The 22366-nt window shown below is 34.1% G+C and overlaps 1 protein-coding gene across 2 annotated transcripts; it reads left to right on the top strand.

Annotated features, from left to right (window-relative positions):
- Positions 1–140: 140 nt before the first annotated feature.
- On the top strand, positions 141–16451 carry HUB1 (histone mono-ubiquitination 1). 2 transcript variants are annotated; one of them, XR_015818973.1, is made up of 20 exons: positions 141–639; positions 2576–2737; positions 2897–2981; positions 3248–3472; positions 3569–3730; positions 5920–6113; positions 6203–6286; positions 6406–6525; positions 6623–6809; positions 6910–7070; positions 7140–7211; positions 7471–7547; positions 7994–8188; positions 8561–8633; positions 8716–8802; positions 14287–14424; positions 14499–14701; positions 14815–14980; positions 15504–15752; positions 16034–16451. XR_015818973.1 is itself a non-coding variant. In XM_088219470.1 (19 exons), exons 1-19 carry the CDS (start codon positions 520–522, stop codon positions 15633–15635), a joined length of 2643 nt encoding a protein of 880 aa, XP_088075596.1. In that variant the 5' UTR covers positions 141–519; the 3' UTR covers positions 15636–16451. The 2 variants fall into 2 exon arrangements, 1 of the variants encoding a protein (XP_088075596.1); XM_088219470.1 differs by having other exon boundaries at positions 15504–16451.
- Positions 16452–22366: the final 5915 nt, after the last annotated feature.

Genomic DNA, 22366 nt, shown 5'->3' with positions numbered 1-22366 from the left:
ACTCACTTCCATGCTCGACTCGTGAGATAATCATCGTCCCCAGGCCGCATACTCGCATTAAATTCCCAAAATGCCCTTCCGTCATTCGCAAAATTTCAAGTTCTCTCTTATATGCAGTCACCAACCTCATTTCTTCTCTTTTTCATCGTACGAAAGAGAGCAGGAGAGGGAGAGGGAGAGGGAGAGATAGAGGGAGGAGTATAGGTCGGGATTCAGGTCATTGAGCATTTGGAACGGGAAACTAGAGAGGGGAAGAGCTCCGACTTGCAGGTAACGAAGCGACACGGGAAAAGAGCGCTTGAATTGTACTTGCAAAAGTTAGGGTTTTGGGAGGGTAAAAAAAATCGAGTTGTTAGACTTTGGATTGGGGGAACAGCGTCTAAGGGAATTAGTTATTTCGGATTTCCGAAGATTGTGTGTTTTTTATTGGTTATGATTTATTTTTTGGTGATCAATATGTGCGCGCCATGTGAGTGAAACTACTGCTGGGGGCTGTCTAGGGCTTGTGTGTGTGTTTCAATGGGGAGCACGGGTGAGCCAGACCGAAAACGGCGTCACTTTAGCTCCATATCACCAACTGCTGCTGCTGCCGCTGCCGCCAAGAAGCAACCATTCTGGCCCTCCTCCGAGGACAAAAAGGTTGATCTTTGTACTTTATCTTTTATAACCTTTCTTTTTTTGGCTTCTTTTTCTGCTCCAAATAACTGGTTGGTTATGTAGATTGTTGATGCAGGAGTCTGTCATTCTGTTAAGTTGGAGTAAACAAGTTTTGCTGAAAGTTCCTTTTGCTTGTAAATAATTTTGCATTATTAATTTGGATGGCTATCTCTCATTTGTTGTTGGATATTGCGATTTTTTGTATTTGGTGTTGTATAAATGCTTTGGGATACATAATTCTGGTCGATTTTGTTTTGTAGCCACCTTAAACCGAAGTTCTTATGTATTTTCGCATTTATTCTTTTTCTTTCGGTCATGGTTTTAATAGAGGACAGATTCTTTCAAAATTATGCAGGATATTGTGAATCTCTGGTCTCTTTTCTAGGTTTAACGATATCTGAAGCATGTATTTTTTTGAATGATTTGCTTGATTTATTCCTTTTTTGCTTTTGCTTCTAAGATCTTGTCCGTTTTGCTGTGCATTCTGCATGCGTTGCTTTTTTTGTTATTTGTGGCATAGAGAAGATACTGGTTTGATATCATATCTTCGATATGATATTTGCTCAGAACCATTATTGATGCTGTTAGAAATCCTCTTTTCCTGTAACTGTGGGAATCCTGCGAATGTTATAGTCCAGGATTGAATATTATGTCAAAAACTTGAGATTGATGCTGAACTATTAGTTTGCAAATTTAATTTGCTCTTCATTTTCTTCATCTGATTTCAATATATTTGGATATTACAGAAATGGTGATGTTGATCTAGAATTGGAGTTTCTCCAAATTTCCTTGTTAATTGGTGGATAGGCTGGTGTATGAACATTAAGAAACCGTAGATAAGGAAATTTCTTAGTTTGTATCTTGCCATGGGTAACAACTTACGTGTAAATTTTTTGTACATGGATGGTGCCCCCTTGGCACCATTACTTCAATACAAATTTTACACTTTTATTTAAAAAAAAAATCTTGTCATTGGTAACAAATCATTTCCCTCTATTTTGATCAAGTATCTAGAAAATTTTTCACTCTTGACATGTGCCCATGGAGCTAGTTAAAAAACATTGTTTTTACCTGCATGAGGTTGCAGTAACCCAATTGTCTCCCTAATATTATATGAGAGAACTTCTTTGTCGGATACTTCTGATGTACCGTTGGTTCTGAACTTCTAGCATTGCAAGTATGTAGGCTATGTTTGGTTGCATGAAGAGAAGAAATGTATGTTTGAAAAAGCTTTTTTTTAGTTGCTGTGGTTAAGAGTTTGCGTTACAAAAAGCCAGTTTAGTGTTGGGGATTCTGTCTTCCATAAAATGTTACGAAAGATGTTCTACGTAATATCCATGTTTGCTAACAATGTTTTTGAAGATATCATGAGGAGAATAACTTGTTTGCATTGCATTTAAGGAAAAAAATTAGTTGTTTGAATATTAATAAATTTTAATCCCATGCAATCTTTTCAGTGTATTTGGTAATTAGTTAAACTCACAATTTGCTTTCCTTGCATTTCCATGAAATCAAAATTTATTTCTTTGAGATAGCAATTTCATGTTTGATTTCCCAAAAGAGCTTAATGTTTAGTATGTTCAATTTAAAAAATTGAAAAAAAAATAATAAATGTATCACTAAACTCTAATTTGGTAAAAGCAGGATTAAACTTTGGAAAAAAAGCAACTCCAACTATTAAACAAAGCTGTAATATCTTGCGCTTATGCTTGGCTTCTAGCCGTTCATTTGAGCTTTATGTACTTGATTAGAGGATTCTTTCTTAAAAAAAGATTTAATAGTTTAAAGGATATATTACCATGAATAATTCTACCATTAGCTGGATGAATATCACTTTCGTTTTCTTTTCTTTTTTTATTAAATGTTGAGTATTTTACTTTACTCTTTTTTGGAATTCTTATTTTTTTCTATGATACAGCTTGATACTGCAGTTCTTCAATTTCAAAACCAAAAGCTCACTCAAAAATTAGAGGCTCAGAAGGTTGAGTCTCGTGCTCTCGAGAATAAATTTTCTCAATTGAAGGAGAAGCAACAGCCATATGATTCCACATTAAAAGTGGTGAAAGAGTCTTGGGAAGGGGTACTAGCTTTATTTGTCTCTTTCTTTATGGGATATTTGTATTTGACTTCTTATTGTTCCCAGAATAGTGGAGGGAAGGACAGTGGATTATATTTAACTTTTTCTACATGCGATAATGTATGGTACTTGATTGGAATTGATATCATGTTTTTATAATAGGTGTTAACTGAACTGGAATCATGTTCTATTTGTGTGAGGGAGATGGGCAGTGGAGGAAGTTATCGGCACATATTGAACGAGGAAGGTGAGGATTATCTCCTTACTCATTGGTTGCTTTCTTTCTTTCTATCATTCTGTTACTCTTCTTGATGGTGAACAATGTAACTAAGTTTTTTGCTAAATATTTTCCATTTCTTATAGTCATTATGCTCTGATTTCATGATTCTTATTTATTTGTTTTGGTTTTCATTCTCAAATGTGGATGTTTTTCTCTTATACCAATTCCATTATGAACTGGATTGATTTGTGGAAGAATACGTGCTGAAAATGCTATTTGGGATTTCTCCTCAGATGGAGGTTCATCTATGTCAGAGGACGCTTTTCTTAGTCGACTTATAGCAACAGGTGCCACTGAGAATTCTTTCAACAGCTGCCCTAATCAGATGGAAGAAGATAGAGACATGGCTTCAGAAAAGATTAAGAATATTCTATCTAATTTAGTAGCTGCTATTAATGACCTGTGGCATCTAAAGGATGGGTTGTGTGATGCAGTTTTGAAACAGCTTCCAGAAGATGGTACGGTAGTTGGAATTTATTTTGGTGATTTCTATTATAAGCCTGTTTCCTTGATGTTGACCCTTGGTTTCTTGTGGGTACTGCTCTCTTTACTAGGTTTATGCAGGCAGAAGGCATTGAGAGAATTACAATCAGAAGTTAAGAAGTTGAGATCGTCTCTAAGTGATCTTCATTTGAAGCATAGATTACTATCAACTGAATTTTTTAACCAAGCAGTCATCAATGCAAAAAATAAAGCTAAGCTTAAATGTTTAAGAGGTAATTTCTAACATAGGATTTGATTGATCTGACCTCTGAACAAATTCAGTACTCATGTATGTATTGCAAACATTTAAATGATAGGATTTACCCATGCATATGCACGTTTACATCTTTATATATGCAGAAAGATAAGCATGTGTTGTCTTGCTTCATATAAGATAGACCTAGGTGTTCAAAATGCAAGTTGACAATGTGCATGCAATATCAGTACACATTTTATCTACATATTCAACTAGTCATGCATATCTACGAAGATGTGCAGACATGTGGAGTTAGGATTATTATGCAAATAAAATTGAGGTGACCAAGAACAGAAAAATTTGGGTGCCATGGGAAGGGATCACTTAGACTGGACCTTCTAATAGTTTGGGAAATTCTGGGCATTGGAGGGGATTGATGCTGATCAGAAAAGGAAAAGGATCATATCCCTTTATCCCGCTGGTCTTTGGTGATCTAGAGGGAAAGGAAGTAGGGTGCTTTCAATAGTATAATTTCCTCTTTCCAAAGGAGTAGGGACAACTGGCTCCCAACCCTAAGCATTTGGTTCAACTATTGTCTATCTGCCATGAGGTGGTTAATGAGATAGATTGTATCTAACGTGTATTCTTTTTTTGTATATAAGTTTCTCTTACATTTTGTTTGATTCAAAGAATTCCATCTCAATTCAATGCATAAATCCTATTTATTTGATATGTACACAATAATGATAACTTACGGTTTTGATGCATGAAAAAATTAATTGTTCTCTCATCTTCAATTCTGTAAACCATAAATTTGGTATTTTCACTTGTCAAGTAAGGAATCACAAAAGCACCAAATTCGACGTATACATGGAATTAACTTGGAGTTAGACTGAAAATTTCATTCAAATTTCTATCATATTTCAATTTTATTTTCATTTATATTCTATTTTTTTTTTTGGAGATAAAAAGTGCTTTCCACTTCTATTCTATGGAATTGGAATTTGAACTAAACTCAATTCTTTTGGAGATAAAATTTGAACCAAACTCAATATTCTTGTCTTCTGATTAATATTACTTCCTTTTTTGTTAGAAGAACATTTTAGCAATTTTTCTTGAATGATGTTTTTCCTTCACGTTTTTCTATTACATAGTACTTTGACACATCTTCTTTTACATTGTATAGTCTTTTTAAGAATTTACTTTAGCTTTTGGCATATGTTGTTTGGTTAAAAGTATTTGTTTTTTTCTATATCATTTATTATCTGATTGTATGCTTTTTGGACTGTAAGACAAAGTTTGTTTCTTTTGACAATTGAGGGCACTATTTCTTCTTTGCTAGTCTCTCTAATGCAGGCAGGAAGGCCCTAAACTGGAATAATTGCAGGGTTAAGAAATATTTTCAAAATGAGTATGTAAAGATAATGTTTTATATGTTATTAGGAACATATGATGTAAAGAATTATTTAAGAAAATTGTTTAATGTCCACGTACTTTGTGGTTTCTATTCTAGACTAGGTTCTTACGAAGGCTTCCCATTATGCTAGATATTATTCTGTTTTGGATGTACAGGCTGGTGCCTAGTTGTTAATTGTATTTAGAATGATTAAAGTCCACGGTCCTAATGAAGTGGTGGGTGTTTGTACAAACACACCCAAAGTGATTATGCATAATTTTCTATCTCTGTGCGGATATTTTTGGTTTGCTGGGTTGTGTTTGGTCGAGGGGTTTCTTCTTCCATGGTTTAGCATGCAATTTCAGAGCCCAGGGCATTTTCTTTGTATATGGGTAGTCTTGTAATTTTCAGTTTTCTGCTTCCTTTATATAAAGAAAAATCGTACTTGTAAGATCAAGTCCCTAAATAGTTAAGGTGGTCCAGTTGATTCCACAGCGTACATACATTGCTGAACATCATTAAACATTCTCAGTAGTCTCTCTTTCTCTTATATTTAATCTATGTGTGCTACATGGCTGTTTTATCTGTTTAAGGGCAGATTTATTTGATTAAAATTCAAATATTATTGAGAATTCAAAATTATTCTTGAGATCGAAAGATCTCTGATTTTTGTTATTTATTTTTCTAAAGTTCTCATTCGAGCTCTCTTTTTCTGACATTACTCTCTCTAAATTTATGAATGGCTGACTAGGCTCCAAAAGATAATAGATTTTGTGTTGATGGGAGGTCAATAAATGATGACACAAAAATTATTTATTTGATATTTGTAGAGGAGTTCAAGATTGTGATTGCAGAATTAGAAGAAATTCATTGTAAATTATCAAGTCTTAAAGCAGAAAAGGATTCAACGAAAGGAGCATTTTTCCCTGTCTTAAACCTTGGAAATAAGCCTCTTGCTGGCGATAAGGCCAGAGATAAACAAAGAGAAGTGCAAGATATGGAACTGGCCCTGAAGGAGCTAACGGTAATCTGCTTTCCCCATTATATCTTTGGTTTATTTTTTGGGAATTGCTTGTGGAACGGATAATGTTAACATTTTTTTGAGTTTCACAGGATCAAGCTTCAGGTCGATTATGGGAACTTAGAGGTTTTCATGAGGAGAGGATAAAAATATTGGAACAGTTATCTAATTTTCAGGTTAGTTTTTATATCTCGTCGTTCATCTTTTTATAAAGGTCTTGCTTATTTTTCTTCTAGAGAGAACTTAAATGCAGCTCTACTTGTTCTGTAATATAAATCGAATGGGGATATGACAGAACAAGTTGAAGAACATAGAGGGTATTTCTGCTTCTCAAGCATACCTCTTGGTGAAAGATCAGCTAGAAAAGTCTAAATCAGAAGTCCTCCAGTATCAGGCTTTACTTGAGAAACTACAGGTTGTAACTGGTCGGTAGTTTCATTTATGCCTTCGTCTTCACTATTTTTTTGCAAGGATATGGTTCAAGTTCTGACTAGTGCTTCTGGAAATTGTAGGTTGAAAAAGATAACCTTGCTTGGAGGGAAAAGGAGTTGAATATGAAAAGTGATTTACTTGATGTTTCTCGAAGATCTTCTGCAGTTGCTGAATCCCGAATTGCTGATCTAGGATCGCAGATGCAAAAACATATTGATGAAAGAAGTAGGATTGAAGCTAAGCTGGAAGAGGCCTCAAGAGAACCAGGTAATAAAAAAGTTTTTTCCCTTTGGTTTTTGTACAATCCTGGTATCCCTCCTTGATGGGTTCCATGCGGAAAATCTGACTGAAGTATTTTGAATTTTAGGAAGGAAAGAAATTCTTTCAGAATTTAAAGCACTAGTTTCTTCATTTCCTGAGGAAATGAGTGCAATGCAAGGTCAGTTGAGTAAGTACAAAGAAGCTGCTGTAGATATTCATTCACTGCGAGCTGATGTGCAGTCTCTTTTCAGTATTCTTAATAGGAAGGTGGGCTTTGTGTACCATATGAGTTATAGTCAGTCTTGGATTCAGTTGATAATTTGTCTATCTGAACAGGCAAAAGAATGTGAAACTATATCTGCAAAATCTGCTCTCCAAATTTCTCAGATACACAAGTTGCAAGCTGCGGTATGATAAATTGCCTCTACTTTGATTTAATGGTTTGTAAGTAGAGGAATATGATCACAACATAAATATATATTTCAAAAAAACTGATCACTGAATAAATAATTATTATTGGATATTGAAGGTTGATCATACCTAGAGTAATGTTTATAATGGGCTTATTCTAGTAGTTTTCTTGCTTATGCTAGTATTCTTTTATTAACTCTACAGTATTTTGATATATTTATGTAGCCTTTATTTCAAAAAATATGTATTTATGTAGGCTAAAGATTTGAAGGATAGTGATACGGAGTTGAAGTTGATTTTGGATATGTTTAGACGTGAGTCCACTGATTCAAGGTATATCTAAAAACAATGGATCTCTCTCTCTCTCTCTCTCTCTCTCTTGCATTTGTGTTAGCTTAAATATGGTAAGGTGGCTGATTAGCTTTCAACATTTTATGTTGAATATTTCAGAATCTTTTGGTCCTCCTTTTCTTCTTTTCTATGTTTTTTAAGTTAAGGGTAGGACTTAGTTTCTGTGAACTTAAAGTTCACTAAAGCTTAGAGTTTCATGAACTAAAAGCACAAGAGAAAATAAACCAGTCCAGATAGCTCTAAATTTGTTGTAGCATTGCATTGTCTTCTCATGCTGCTGAGTTAAATGGGAACTGTGGGATGTGGAGTCATAGGATGTGGAACACGTACCTGCTTTTTTTTTTCTTTGTTTGGTTGGGGGTGGAGGGTCGGGGGTGTTTTGGGGTTTCCCAGACTACACTGCTTAGAATCTTGCTTTGCAACTGCAGGGTTTTGATGGAGGCTAAGGATCTGGAATACAAGGCTTGGGCCCATGTTCAAAGTTTGAAATGTCCTCTTGATGAGCAAACACTGGAGCTGCGGGTTAAGACTGCAAATGAAGCGGAAGCCATATCCCAACAAAGGCTAGCTGCTGCAGAAGCGGAGATTGCTGACCTGAGACAGAAGTTGGAGTCTTCTAAAAGGTAAATTTTCAGTTGATTTAACTTTTGTAAAACTAGTCTATATTGGTGTTATCTCCAAATCTATATCTGAGTTTTTCCAATGTATATTCCAAATTCAAAAAATGTCTTGTTAACCTGCAGCTTCTGTATGTGAAGATGATTTTATACATTTCTCTCTTCTCTGTTGCATCTCTAGTTACCTATACCATTTGGAAAGTCTTTGTTCCTATGTACGGGATGGAATCGGTTCAAATCCAAAACCTTATTTGGGTGGAGTTTATGAAACAATTCATGTTTTCTTCAGATGACTTACATGACTTTTTTTTTATAAATTTCTAATTTTTAAAATCTTTTATCTTGTATGTAAAAAGGTCCATTGACTGCTTATTTCAGGGACATAAGTAGGTTTTCTGATGTGCTCAAATCGAAAAATGAAGAAAATGAGACCTACTTATCTGAAATAGAGGTTAGTTCTTGTTAGCCAATGCAATACTTTGTTTTTGTAGAAGACTCTTGTGGAACATCATCGATATGTTTTTTTCCTCCAGACAATTGGACAGTCATATGATGACATGCAGACACAAAACCAACAGCTCTTGCAGCAAATTACAGAGAGAGATGATTATAACATCAAGGTAATGAATCTAGCTTGTTTTATTTATGCGAGTTTCTGCCTGTGCGTGGTTTGTGTGGATAATATGTGACTGCCAAATCATCTATGTTGTTGGACTCGGGTACAGGGGTTGAATACAAGTGTTTGGCTTGGCAGTTTTCATAGTTAAAGATTTGAGGACTTGGCAGTGAGACTCCAAAAATTGGATATGGGTACTTGTACTTCTTTGATTAAGAATAAAACAAAGAAACCAACTTGCTACCAACTATGACTCAAACTCATTCTGTTTGCTGTTTCCATGGGTCTGACACCCTGCTTTTTTTTGTATTAAAACATTTCTCCCTTTCTTTGAATTGAAGCTTGTTCAGAAGCTCCAAAGTGGAATGTTTTCTCATCCCGTGCTTCCTCATTATCTCTTGCCTCATCATTCTCTAGTCCAACCAAAACAATTTTTTGCACATCCCTTGGTGCAAATGGTTCGTTACTTTTGAAACAGATGCCATTCTTTCTCGTCTTCCATTTCCTTCCTGCTCCATTTCTTGATTGCTTGTGGCAGGTTGGATGCTCGTTGGTTGCTACTATTCTCTGGTTTCCTTTGCTCGTCCCTCCTCTTATAAACCCTTGCCAAACTCATGGCAGTAGTGATGCCGCATGGTTGTTATAGGTCGACTTCAATAGTGATATATATTCTTGGAGATTGCTGATAAAGATCTTAGTTTCTTGCTCAGAGGTGAGGGCTAATTGCACACACAGAAAGTTCCTCGAAAGCACTAGTGGTACTCAGCAACCATCCCTTCTTGTTTCAATCTAACCAGTTCTCTTAATTTGTTTATGTGTATAACAACATTTTTATTATCACGAGATACATTAGTACCTGCAGATTATTTGATTAGAATGAAATTTGGAACGGGTATACTTGACGATATGAATCATTAATGGGGAGTATTGCCTCATTGTTTCTACTAACTTAACAGCCCTAATTAACGTTCTTTTAAATTAAAAACTTATGTAATCTCCATTACTAATCCTTTGTGTATTTTGGTGTTCCTAATCATCCTCTCATTTTTCCTTCATCCCCTGCTTGGATTACATGTATGGTAACCTTATACAAACAATAGCGAAACTCCATGAGGAGGATCTTTTAAACCCACTTCAAGCCAGGATGACTAATCAACTATTCTTGGGTCTTCAGCGTATGTTTACTTCCACTTAACTCTTATACGTAGGAAATGAGATTTAATTCTTGATTTTTACTACCAATTTTTAAGTTGTTTTCTTTCACTCATATAACTATCTTCTGCGGGCCGTGTCTAAGGTTGCAGTAGGATTTAAATTCTTCCCAAGAGAACTTTGATTAGTGTGCAATGATCATGTCTGTCGGTTTCAGTGAAAAAATTTCTTTAACCGGTTTTAACCGAAAGTAATTGAACATAGCCAACCGAATTTGCACCTATAACTGAAGTTGAACTGACTAAATTATCTGTCAGTTCGGTTATTAACTGAAATAACCAAAATACATGAAATATATGTAATTCCCTCTTCTTTTACTCCTTGTTCAGGTTTAAGTAGCTGGCTATAAGGAACAATTTTTTAAGTATCCAAGTACTTCAATCCTTACGGAAATTAACAAGTATGGATCCATTGTAGCATTATCTATAGTAATTACGGAATACAAGTTCCTCAATTACAAAAATTAACCAGCCACATGAATTGTATCCAGACAAGTTCCACTAATTAAACAATCTCGTGTAAAGACAAAGTTCAAGTACAAAAATTGATAAGAGTTCCTCAAGTATACAACCCTAACTTTTTGGACTCGTTACATCACATCACGGCATCATCCACATGAATTAACAATATTATAACTTTGAGAGTCTGAATTACCTGATTCAAGTGGAGGGTGAGAGTGGAGAGTTGGAGACTGAGGGAAGAGGGAGAGCTTCTATGGTTCTGCTGTCCTGGTCTAGACAGCTCACAGCTGGACCTCCTCTGGTTTGACTCAGAGATACTGGGTCTGGGGAAGTGAGCTCAGTGAGGGCTGAGGCTGATGGCGAGGCCCCGAGGGGTCACTTGAGCCTTGAGGCGTTGCTAAGGGACGAGGACTGGAGGTGGCAAAGGGTTACGATTCACTTGAAGCGCTGTTGAGGGGTGAGAGCTGAGGGTGCGGAAACTATGGGTGAGGTGAGTCGATTTGAGGGATTGAGGGTTGAGCTCAGCTGGGGGGTAAATTATAATTATATGTTATATATTTATCTCATATATAGTTATAATTTAAATATTAAAAATATATATTGATTATTCCTTTTAGATTAACTGAACCAGTTAAATTGACTTAGGACATTGAATCGATGTAACCGAATTGGTTTGCACTAACCAATTAGGTTTGTACCAGTTAGATTGGTTTGGTTCAATTCGTGCTCTCCCCTACCTCTAATTGAGTATGCTCTAACTTAAAGAGTCATAGTGGGCATTGTCTTCAAGGTGAAAAGGGGCTAAGCTCACTTGTCTTCTTAGGTTGTCCTTTGATGTTGAAAGAAATACTTTCACCTGTTAATCGACTCTAGCAATTTGTTGAGCCATCATATCTAGAAAAGTATAACCTTGTGGATTGTGGTACCGCACTTCTCCCTTCTGTATTGTTTTTGGAGTCGGCTAGCTTCTAGTCTTTTCTTTTTGTTGAGCGGATGGTGTCGCCAGTCTCCCTCATAGCTGACAATTTCCAGGATAAGTGAAAACCTGAGTGATGTGTCTGTGCTGCACTCTTCTGAGCTGATCCTCCTAGTATTGCTTCATGAACGTCTCAAGCTGATGTTGGAAACTCTTGAAGCCCTCCATGACTATGCTCTGATAACAATTTGTCAGGGTCCCGGGCTCTAGATCTGGTCACGGAGACTTGCTAGTGTGAAATCCTGAAGCAAGTAGTTTTCCAAGTTTGCCAGTCTATGATGAGGCTCATCTAAGAGAACCTCCAATCTTTTAGAGAATAACTTTTTGGGTTAATAGCTGTTTGATTTTGTTCATGATAATAGGCACATTTACAGGGAAGCTAATTGAATTTGATCCCTTATGCAATTCTAGGAATTATGGTTCTTGTATTGTTCCAAGTCTTAATCTAAATTTAATTATAGTTCTATGAATCATAGTCTTAGTTTTATTCCAATTTCCTAAACTAAATCTACATCTAAGTACTTGATAGAAATCCTTTCATAATTCTAATTCTTGCTTAATAGACATCTTTAAATGATTCTAATTCTCATTAGTTCCTTAAAGAAACCAACTTCCTATCTAATTGTAGATTCAAACTCCTTCCCATTTGCTGGTTTTGTGGGTCTCACATCTTATGTATTAAAACATGTGATAAGTCAGTTTATGCGTGATCATGAGAAAGTACATTTACAGGCAGCTTATAGAATCTTGGGCTATTTGAAAGGAAGTCCTGAAAGAGGGATTCTTTTCAAAAGAAGTAATGAGTTGGTCTTTGAAGCATAATGGAGGAGTCATAAGTAGCATGTTTTATTAGATCAAGTGCAAAAGCAGAATTCAGGTCTTTGGCTCCAGGGACTTGTGAGTTATTATGGTTAAAAATTGTTCTTGATGATTTGGAGATAAGATGGAGTAGTCCAATGAGGTTGTACTGCAATAATACATCGGCAGTAAATATCGCATATAACCTAGTACAGCAGGATCAGATGAAACATATTGAGGTTGATAGATATTTTAGTAAAGAATGGATTGATTTGCATGCCCATGTTCCAACCGGAGGTCAACTTGCAGATATTCTTACAAGAGGACCGAGTACTAAAGTGTTTCAGAGAATTCTTGGCAAGGTAGGAATGATATGTCCTATATGCATCAGTTTGAGTGGAAGTGTGGAAAAAGAATCGGTCAGCTGCACTTTAAACCTAATTAGCATAAAATCTGTATTTCCTAATTTTAGTGAATTGTGAATCTTTCCTAATGAGAGTTAAATCTGTATCTTTTCTGAATGAGTGGGATTCCTATGTTTTCAGTGATGAATTAAGTCACCATTCTCCTTAAATGTATCAGCTGCATAAATATCTTGTATATTTTTCATAATAATGCAAATATGTTCTCCCAATTTTCCTCATACACAAGCCACCTGTCATTATGTCCTTATCAGTAGGAACCATTGACTTGGAAGGAGGTTAGGCACGTAGCGAATCCACTAAGGCTTTCCTCCATTCAAGGTTGGTGTGCAACAATCTTGCTAAAGTTTCTCTGTCCAAGGCTGATCTGAGACAACCACTAACAGGAGCCACCAGCCATTACTTTCTGTTCCTCTGGGAAGCATCTTCTAAGAGCCATTACAGCAGGATCAGATGAAACATATTGAGGTTGATAGATATTTTAGTAAAGAATGGATTGATTTGCATGCCCATGTTCCAACCGGAGGTCAACTTGCAGATATTCTTACAAGAGGACCGAGTACTAAAGTGTTTCAGAGAATTCTTGGCAAGGTAGGAATGATATGTCCTATATGCATCAGTTTGAGTGGAAGTGTGGAAAAAGAATCGGTCAGCTGCACTTTAAACCTAATTAGCATAAAATCTGTATTTCCTAATTTTAGTGAATTGTGAATCTTTCCTAATGAGAGTTAAATCTACCATTGACTTGGAAGGAGGTTAGGCACGAAGCGAATCCACTAAGGCTTTCCTCCATTCAAGGTTGGTGTGCAACAATCTTGCTAAAGTTTCTCTGTCCAAGGCTGATCTGAGACAACCACTAACAGGAGCCACCAGCCATTACTTTCTGTTCCTCTGGGAAGCATCTTCTAAGAGCCTCCGTTGTTTACCACCGTCGAGTCCAAATAACTTCCTCTTCTTTGTCCTCCACACCCACTAAAAGATCTTTTCGGTCCCCTTGAAGCCTCTGCCTCCAAGACCTATAGAAGTTGCACCATGCTTGGAACAATCATCTGATCATAAGGTTGAAAAGGTTGAAGGAGAACCAAAAACGAAATTTCCTAAGAGTCTTTACGATAGTATTAAAATTTATGGTTACCTGACTCAACGTTAATACTTGAAGGCTAGGGGTTGGACACGAGGGCAAGGTTTGACCCCCAACAAAGAAAAGTAGAGAGAGAAAAGAGAAGTTGAATGTTGTATGCTACTTCATTACAGCTTTTACTGATTTCTTATTTTGTCTATAGTGTGTATCTCAGTGGCATAATTGTTATTTTTACTCTTTGCTTCCTCAATTTACTCTGTAAACTTCTGTGGCTAAAACTTTGATCAGATTGGTGGAATTTGCACATAGTAGAGTGTGTTTTTCAGAAGAAAATTGATTGTAACTTCCAATTTTATTAGCTTCCAATGGGTAAATTTTTTCTTCTTCCTTGTAAAAGTTCATGGATTGTGGTGGAATGATTTTTTCTTCTCATGAATGCACTCAGGGAATAGTGGTCTGAACGGTTCAAAACTTGCAGTGCTGAGTAAAGGATTATGTCAATTGATTCTTAGTATCTGGTCTTCTGTTATTTTTGCAGCTTGTTTTAGAGGGTTTAAGGGCAAGGCAGCTGCAGGATGCTCTATTGATGGATAAACGAACTATGGAAAGAGACATTCAGCAAGCCAATGTATTACTTGATTTCTTTGCCATGAGAGCTTCAAGAATGGAAGATCAGGTATACTATCATATTTTTCATGTAGAACTGACAGATTGAGAATTTGAATCCTAACTAATGGATGCTTTCCTTAGTTGAAATTTTGTTCAGAAGAGGTTCAGAAACTTGCAGAAGATAGATGTCAAAACTCAGAAACACTGGAAAATTTGCAAAAGAGATTGTTAGATATGAGAAGGTTATCTGATCAAGCCAAGGAATCACTAGAAGGATCACAATCTAAGGTCAAGAAAAGTCGATTGGCTTATATGGAGCTGCAGATAGAATTAGAGGAAGAGAGGTATATGAATATTTGGACCGGCCTTTCGTTCTCTTTCCAACAAACCTACCCTCTTTGTTTTTCTGTAAATTTTTGTGAACTGTAGTTTATTAAATGTATTTTCTATGTATTAGGTTCAACAAGAAAAGAATTGAAGAGGAATTGGAAATTTTAAGGAGAAAGATTTTACGGCTTCGGGCACAAACAGAAGGGCCCTCAGTTTTAGAAAAGCTTCGACAAGAACTTAAAGAGTACAAGGAAATACTCAAGTGTAATATCTGCGTTGAAAGGCCCAAAGAGGTATTTGTAATTGTAAATTTGATAATTTCACTTCTGGCATTCATTTCTCAATAGGCGGGCACTGAACCGAAGCCTGAAGATAGATATGTAAAAACCACTCTGAAAACTTATGCACTCCTCACAAGAACCTGATTTCACATTCGTTTATGGTTCCAAAAGCAAGTTTCTCCTCCTTGAATCCCCTTTACAAAGAAGAGCACAATTGAGTGGATGGGATCCTTTTTTTTTCTTTCTAATGCCGCCATTCCATAGTACCTCCACTATGCAGATCTAGTTGATAGTCACAACAGAGGTATCACATACAGTCTACAATATTCCAACTAGAGTTTTTGCTCTTCCTTATTGAGTCTTGCATTATAAATTATAATGACTGGCTGCCCTTTTGTCATGATAATTTAGTTTGATTGAAACTTATTTGTATATTTTGCTTGTCCATCACGGTTGTTAAATGCAGTTCTTTTTCACTTGTCTTTTTGCTTTCTGGTATACTGCATATTGATATATATTTTTTTCTGCTATTCAGGTTGTAATCACGAAATGCTACCACTTGTTTTGCAATCAATGCGTGCAAAAGATTGCAGAAAGTCGTAACCGCAAATGTCCAGCTTGTGCTGCGAGTTTTGGTCCTAATGATGTTAAGCCTGTGTACATCTGATGAGAGACCAGGGAAGCTTCTTTTTGTTGGTCATTTATTCATGAGACGGAGCTCTGCTATCTTCATCTGCATGTGACCGTCTGGAAGTGAACCAATTCTTGAACATGAAGCCTACAGGTTCATGTGTATTGTGTATTAGAGAATTGTTGAAGTAGGGGTTTGGAGTTTATTTAAATTTCTATAGGGGTTTGGGTGGAGGGAGGTGTAGCATCAATAGGAATTTCTTGATTTCCAGACTGCTGATCAACCATTGCAAATAATCATATAGATTTGATGGTTTGACGCTAGGTTGTCCTATTATCCAATTGTTTTGAGTCTAGTGTATTTATGCTATTTGTTTGTTGTTATATATATTTTCGGTCTGGGAAAACTGGAAATTTTTCATTTATTATTTGCAGATTTACAATGCTTTTACCAACGGGCATGGAGGTTGGTGATGGTATAATTAATAAATACCTACAAGGGTTAGCTTCAAAAGTGTATCCAGATTCCTGATCTGATGCTTAGAGTTTGCACTGATACTTTATCCAAGGTTTTCCTTCCCATCGAATGTCTGGAGCTTTATAGAAGTTGCTGGAACGGCATTTGGTACATTTGTTTCTGGAGAAATATCAAGGCATAGGTGAATATGACTGTTGCTAATCTTACATGCCTGTGATTGTAGAGTCCATCCAGATGCGTTGCTGGAGACATGTACATGCAATTGGAATAGGGTCGTGAAAGTTCTTTTTTAATTCATTTTCTTATGATGATATTATGCAATTGTAATTTTGGTAGCATTCTTTTCTCAAAAGGCTCGTAGTGATTTGTCTTTTACTTGGCTCTGCAATGTGTCCCCAGAAGGTAGTTTTGTTAAAAGCTGAAAATTGTTTTGGCAGTGTTAGGAGACGGAAATAGTTGTATGAAAGATGGAAACTAGGAATGGGAGAATGTGCAGCCAAAGTCGATTCCAGACTATTTGGAGGCAGATTTTGTTTTTCTTGAAAAAGTTTTCAACAATTTATTTCTGCTGCATATCTCGTATTGCATAACCCAGCACTAATTTAGTACTTTCCCTCCAAAAATAATCATTGAGTTTGGTGGCTGTGAATTTTGTGAATGGGATAGCTATTATTTTATAACAATTGCTGCAGGGAGGAGTTATGCCGATGTGGTTTTAAGTTTTTACTTGTCAGCGCAGGTTTTTGAATGGTGTTCTTGCACGCATGTTTGTGTGGATGCAAGCAGGTATAAACTCTAATGGTTCTTGAGTTGAATAACATTATAGGCACAAATACGTGTATATATATATATATATATATATATATATATATAAATGAGCGGGTGTATAAAATTTAGATCTCTGTCGCGGGTCCGTCCAATTTGGTTGCGTAGTTTTTGGTAAGAGCGTGATGAGTGATCTCAGTCCCAGACTCCCTTACATTTTTTCAGTAAATAAGCTGTCTTGTTAACGTAGCATATTATACTTACCCGAAATTTATCATATGTTTTAAAAGGAAACGTGTAAAGCTTCGTCGTACGTGGATGTTGATATTCATATTGAAGAGAATTCCAAAATTTAGGAATTACTTGCTTTTCAAGTGTTTCAGATTGATTGAAATCAACCTCAAGCAAATTAAATGGATTAAGTAAAGAAATGAAATTGAGATAGTAACATATTATTATGTTTGTATTTTACGAGAATAGCCTTGTTTTTTCAAATTTTGATGTGTTAGCAAATTCCTAGAACCATGAGGACAGAAGGATTCTAACTTCTGAAATAGTGGGACCAAAATCCGTCATCTTTACTTCAGGACCATTATATTTTACTGAGAGTTTCGGTTGTCGGCTCTTCTATCGTCAGGTCATCAACTTCCTCGACCTTGAACTGCTTATGCCCAAGTAAATGCAAAACGTTGAGCAATTTCACAAAAAAATTCTTCACTTGTATTTTCTCCTATACTAAGTTTAGTATTAGAATGGTACGAATAACTGAATTCTAAAAGAAATAGGTCCTTAGACCTACCTCTGGGGACACCTGCTCCAAGTTCTTGACATTAAGAGATAAATAGCTTATTGCATTAAATGCTTCAGAAAAAGTAGAAAAAATATTTTCAAGATATTTTAATTAATAATACCTCATACCTTATTGTGGACAAAGATGAGTTTTTTTTTTTTTCTGCAATAATGATTATTCTTCATATTTTATATTAAATTAATGCTAACTGTAACTATTGTAAGAAATTTTATTGTGTAATATAAACGTATTGTTTCTGATTTTGTAAAAAGCTTTCATCATACTCTAAAATAAGACGAAGGTTTGCTTTGGTCAGTGGTGGTTAACACCTAGTTCAAGAAATGGGTGGGAAAATTTTTGAATAAAATGGGAAAACAGTATATATATATATATATATATTTTTTTTCTTGATATAGAATGACAACAAAGAATAAACAATATTATATATTTCGCAAAATTATTATTTCAAATATGTTGAACTTATTACACAACTTGAATATTTCTAATTGTGTTTATCGTAAATGTTTGGGAAGTTAGTTGTGACTGAACTTGCTCACTTGCTTAACAGATCACTTCATGTCTCTTTTTTTTTTTTTTTTTTTCTCTTCTTTGCACAACCACAAAAAAAAAAAAAAAAATATATATATATATATATATATATATATATATTAGTTTTGATGAAATGACAAGTTATACTAATATTATTTTAAGTATGACTTTTATAAGAATAATTGTAGTAAAGCTAAAACAATAAAATCAGAGAAAATGGAAGATGCTATGCGTGGAGATTACATGAATACCCTTGTAAAAGAAGAAAAATAGAGGATGTAATTTCTCTAAAGTGAGTATTTTCACTTTTTGACTCAAAATTTATGTAAAGAATATTGAAAAATTGAATTTGAAGTTTTTAAATTTATTTTTCTATGTGAAGAATTATTTAAATACTATTTCAAAGCTTTTCCAAGTTGGAAAAATTTTTTAAATGAATTTATTTTGAAATATCTTTAAAATAAAATGATTAGGAATAAAATTAAGCTGGAAGGATTCGCGGAACAAAAATCTTTTGTTTTGTAAAAAGGAATAACAGAATGTTTTCTTTGTAAGAGAATGAAAAATGTGGTCTTATTGGTGCGTATGACAGATTTAAAAATGTAATTTTGGCATTTTTTCTGTGAAATAATTATTAGATTTTGCTTTGGAACTTTAAAAGGATATATCTAATTCATTTACAACAATTTAGAAGACAAAATGCTTTAATCTTTTTTTTTTTTTAATTTTTCATATTGAAATTTTACTCTTTAAGAGGGTAATTTTTTTTTTTTTGAAAACTATTGAACTTTCTTCTAAACTCTGATTTTTTTTGTTAATATCTTTATTTTTCATCTTTTAATATTTTTTTAAGGCTTTTGATTACTTTTTTGAAAAATCACTTTCCTTCTTTTTGTGCTTCAACTTGAATCATTTACACTTTGTAAGTGTACATTTGAGATTTTATTTTGATATATACTTGAAGTTTGAAAAGAAATATCTATTTTAGAGGAATCTTTTTGAGGTAAACTCTTCAAAAATAAATCTCTTGAGCCAAATATTAAAAAATCATTTCAACTACTTTTCGAGTTTCATACTTATAAATCTTACGTTTGTGAGATGAAAGTTTAAACTTTTTATTCTAAAAATCTTAGGGATTTGTAAGAAAAGACATGGACAACTTCTTGGGAGTTTGAGCTAGATACTTCAATAAACATTTGTAAATAATAAAACTAGACATCTTAAAGTAACATTTTTAAAAGATGAAGTTTGGTATCAAGATAAATAAACATTTGTAAGTGCTTAAGTTAGGTACTTACACAAGCATTTGTAAGTAGTAAAATTAGACATCTTAAGTTAAACATTTATAAAATATAAATTAGTTACCTGAAAAATTAAGTATTTAAAAAGATAGTACAAATAATTAAGTGGTTAAATTGAGTAGATGACTTAGCTGTATGCGAACGATTGCAACTCAATGAAAATAAAGGTTGCAATCTCATTATTCTAAGTCATAGATTACAACATTGCGTTTTAATTTATAGGTTGTGACTTATTTTTTTTAATCTTTTATTTAATGTAATTTTATATGTTTACTTTAGTATTTATTTAATACACTTGGTGCTTTAGTTGCTTGTTTACTTCAATTCATAATTACAATATTTATTGATTATTGGATACATCAATTCTTACATGTTGCTTATTGGATATTTGTTAGTTGATTTGGAAATTATTGTACACATTTCAAAGCCACATACCTTTAGTCGTCAATTGTCTTAATTATTTAGTAGTTGTTAAATTACATTAATTAAGTCTCATTTAATTGATTGTTACTCAAAGTTAAAAATAGCCAAAACTTTTAGAACTCCAATTCACAGTGTCATGGATTGTCTTATATATGTTTGGGCTAGGAACTAAAACATTTTTTTTTTTGTTTTTTACTTCATTTATATATTTATTCTTTCAAAAGTTATCAAATTAATTGGTTATGGTTAAAAGTGATATGATACTGTTAAAAATATATTGAGTTTTAATATATCAAATTAAAGTATTAGCCTTCTTTTTATGTTTAGAGACAAGATTTGTAATTCTTAATTTTATAATGGGTCAAATTAGGAATAAAAAAAATTAACAGGTAGGTTTGCCTATAAATATGCAGTTATAGTATCAAATTATATATAAGATTTTCTATTCTGACATCTCATTAATATAAATAGAGAGAGAGTGAGAGAATTCCAAACGACTACATACTAATTTAGAAGATCTACCGCATGAAGTGCAGTTTTCTTTCGCTATGAATTTAAGTATGCTTCTATTTCAAATCTAAATATTTTTTATTTAATATGAGCATAATGACTATTTTAGATTGAGATCTGGATATATTTTTATGAATTCCTTACAGATGGTATCAGAGCCACCTTATATTAAATCATTACGATTTTAATTTTCTTTTAGATTTGATATATGAATTTTGTGGAAAATTTTCTGATTCAATGTATGGATATATATGTTTTTTTATTTATTTTTGGATTGTTTTTTTTTTTTTTTAAATTTAGGAAACAAAATTTTGTGAGGCCAATTTGGACAATGAAGTGCGACCTCATAGTCGCCGCATAAGGAAAAGAAGAAAGGACGTGGAAAAATCTTGTTAAGTGGCAGCCAAAAGACTGCTGCGGTGGGACCGACACGATTCTGTAACTGTGCCAGTAAAGAGACCGCGACCATATGGCCATGGCACCGAAATGCTCAAGAAGGGCTGGTAGCATGGCGACCAATTTGCATGATCCCCCTCCTCGATTGAGTTGCTGCAAAGAAGGAAGAAAATTTTTTTTAGGGTTTCTTCTGTTTGGGCTCAGATTCGAGTTGGAGCCGCATTGGGGTGGGCCCAAAGACAGGAAAGGGAGGCTCGCACTCAAGTAGGCCCAAGGAACGACCCAATCAACCAAACCCTATCAACCTAACCCAATCAACCCCAATTCAATTTAGATGCGACCTGATCAACAGTAAACAATCAATGACAACATTGACAGATAAGAAAAATAAAAATAAAAAAAATTAAAGGGTCATTTATTTTATTTTATTTTTTATATAATTTTTTATATATCTTAAGGATATTTTGGACATTTATTTATTTTTCTTGTAAGGAACAATTTTGTTATAATTTTGAATTTAAATATTGATGTATGTATATATATTTTGAAATGAACCGATTTATATAACATGTCACTAAAATGACCTCTATGTGTGTTAAGTTGATTTATTTCAGAATGTAAACTATTATATGGACGTAATTTATGTGAATATTAATTGGTTCAAAAGAAGAAGATTAATGTTTAACATGATTGCATTATTTCTTATGGTAATAAATATATGATAGTTATTCGATTTTACATGTGAACTATAAATTGGCAAAAAAAAAATATTTATTATTTGATGTGTTTTTACTGTCAGTACTTGGTACTATGTCAAGATATCACTTACAAGTTAATATTATATCCAAAAATAAAGTTTTAATGGAGTGCTCGGTATCTTGAGATGAGATTTACCTTTATTTAAATTCATTATTATTATTTCTGGTTTAAAGATTTGTGTGAGTAATGGTTGTTTTGTTTGTTATTTGTTTTCTATGCAGTTTTTGGTTCTACTAAAAATATTTATGTGAATGTGAATTTAGTACCTATGCTGAATGTCATAAATTTAAGGCATGGTAAAAGAATGTTTCAATTATTCTTGAAGTTATAGATCTAGACCTTGTTTTATGGGTGGATGAACCTACTAGACTTACTGATTCTGTACCTGAGGCCAAGAAGGAGTTTTATAGGTGGAAATAATCGAACCATATAAGTATGATGATTATGAAATGTGTCATTCCAGAAACGGGGCACTATATATGATAAGATCACTACAACTAAGGATTTCCTTGAGGATCTATAAAAATAATTTGTTAATAACAAGAAGATTGAAACTAGTACACTCTTGGTAAACTTTATCTTGATGAGGTGCAAATGGAAAGGAAATATCAGGGAATACATTATGAAAATATCTCACATTGCTTCAAAATTTAAAACACTTAAGTTGGAATTATCTGAAGACTTGTTAGTGCATTTGGTTCTGATATCTCTTCTACCATAGTTTAGTCAATTCAAGGTGAGCTACAACTGTCAAAAAGACTCTTGGTCCCTTAATGAGTTCATCTCTCACTGTGTAG

The sequence above is a fragment of the Carica papaya genome, chromosome 5 (genome assembly GCF_054855325.1).
Source record: "Carica papaya isolate Zhongbai chromosome 5, ASM5485532v1, whole genome shotgun sequence".
Lineage (NCBI taxonomy): Eukaryota > Viridiplantae > Streptophyta > Magnoliopsida > Brassicales > Caricaceae > Carica > Carica papaya.
This window is presented reverse-complemented; position numbering and strand designations above follow the sequence as displayed.

Bases quoted from the DNA above. Each gene is read 5' to 3' on its own strand.
- HUB1 (XM_088219470.1), top strand. From the start codon at position 520: ATGGGGAGCACGGGTGAGCCAGACCGAAAACGGCGTCACTTTAGCTCC. The intron at 3,473-3,568 runs GTACGGTAGTTG...TCTCTTTACTAG, and splicing joins GAAACAGCTTCCAGAAGATG to GTTTATGCAGGCAGAAGGCA. The intron at 6,114-6,202 runs GTAATCTGCTTT...TGAGTTTCACAG, and splicing joins TGGCCCTGAAGGAGCTAACG to GATCAAGCTTCAGGTCGATT.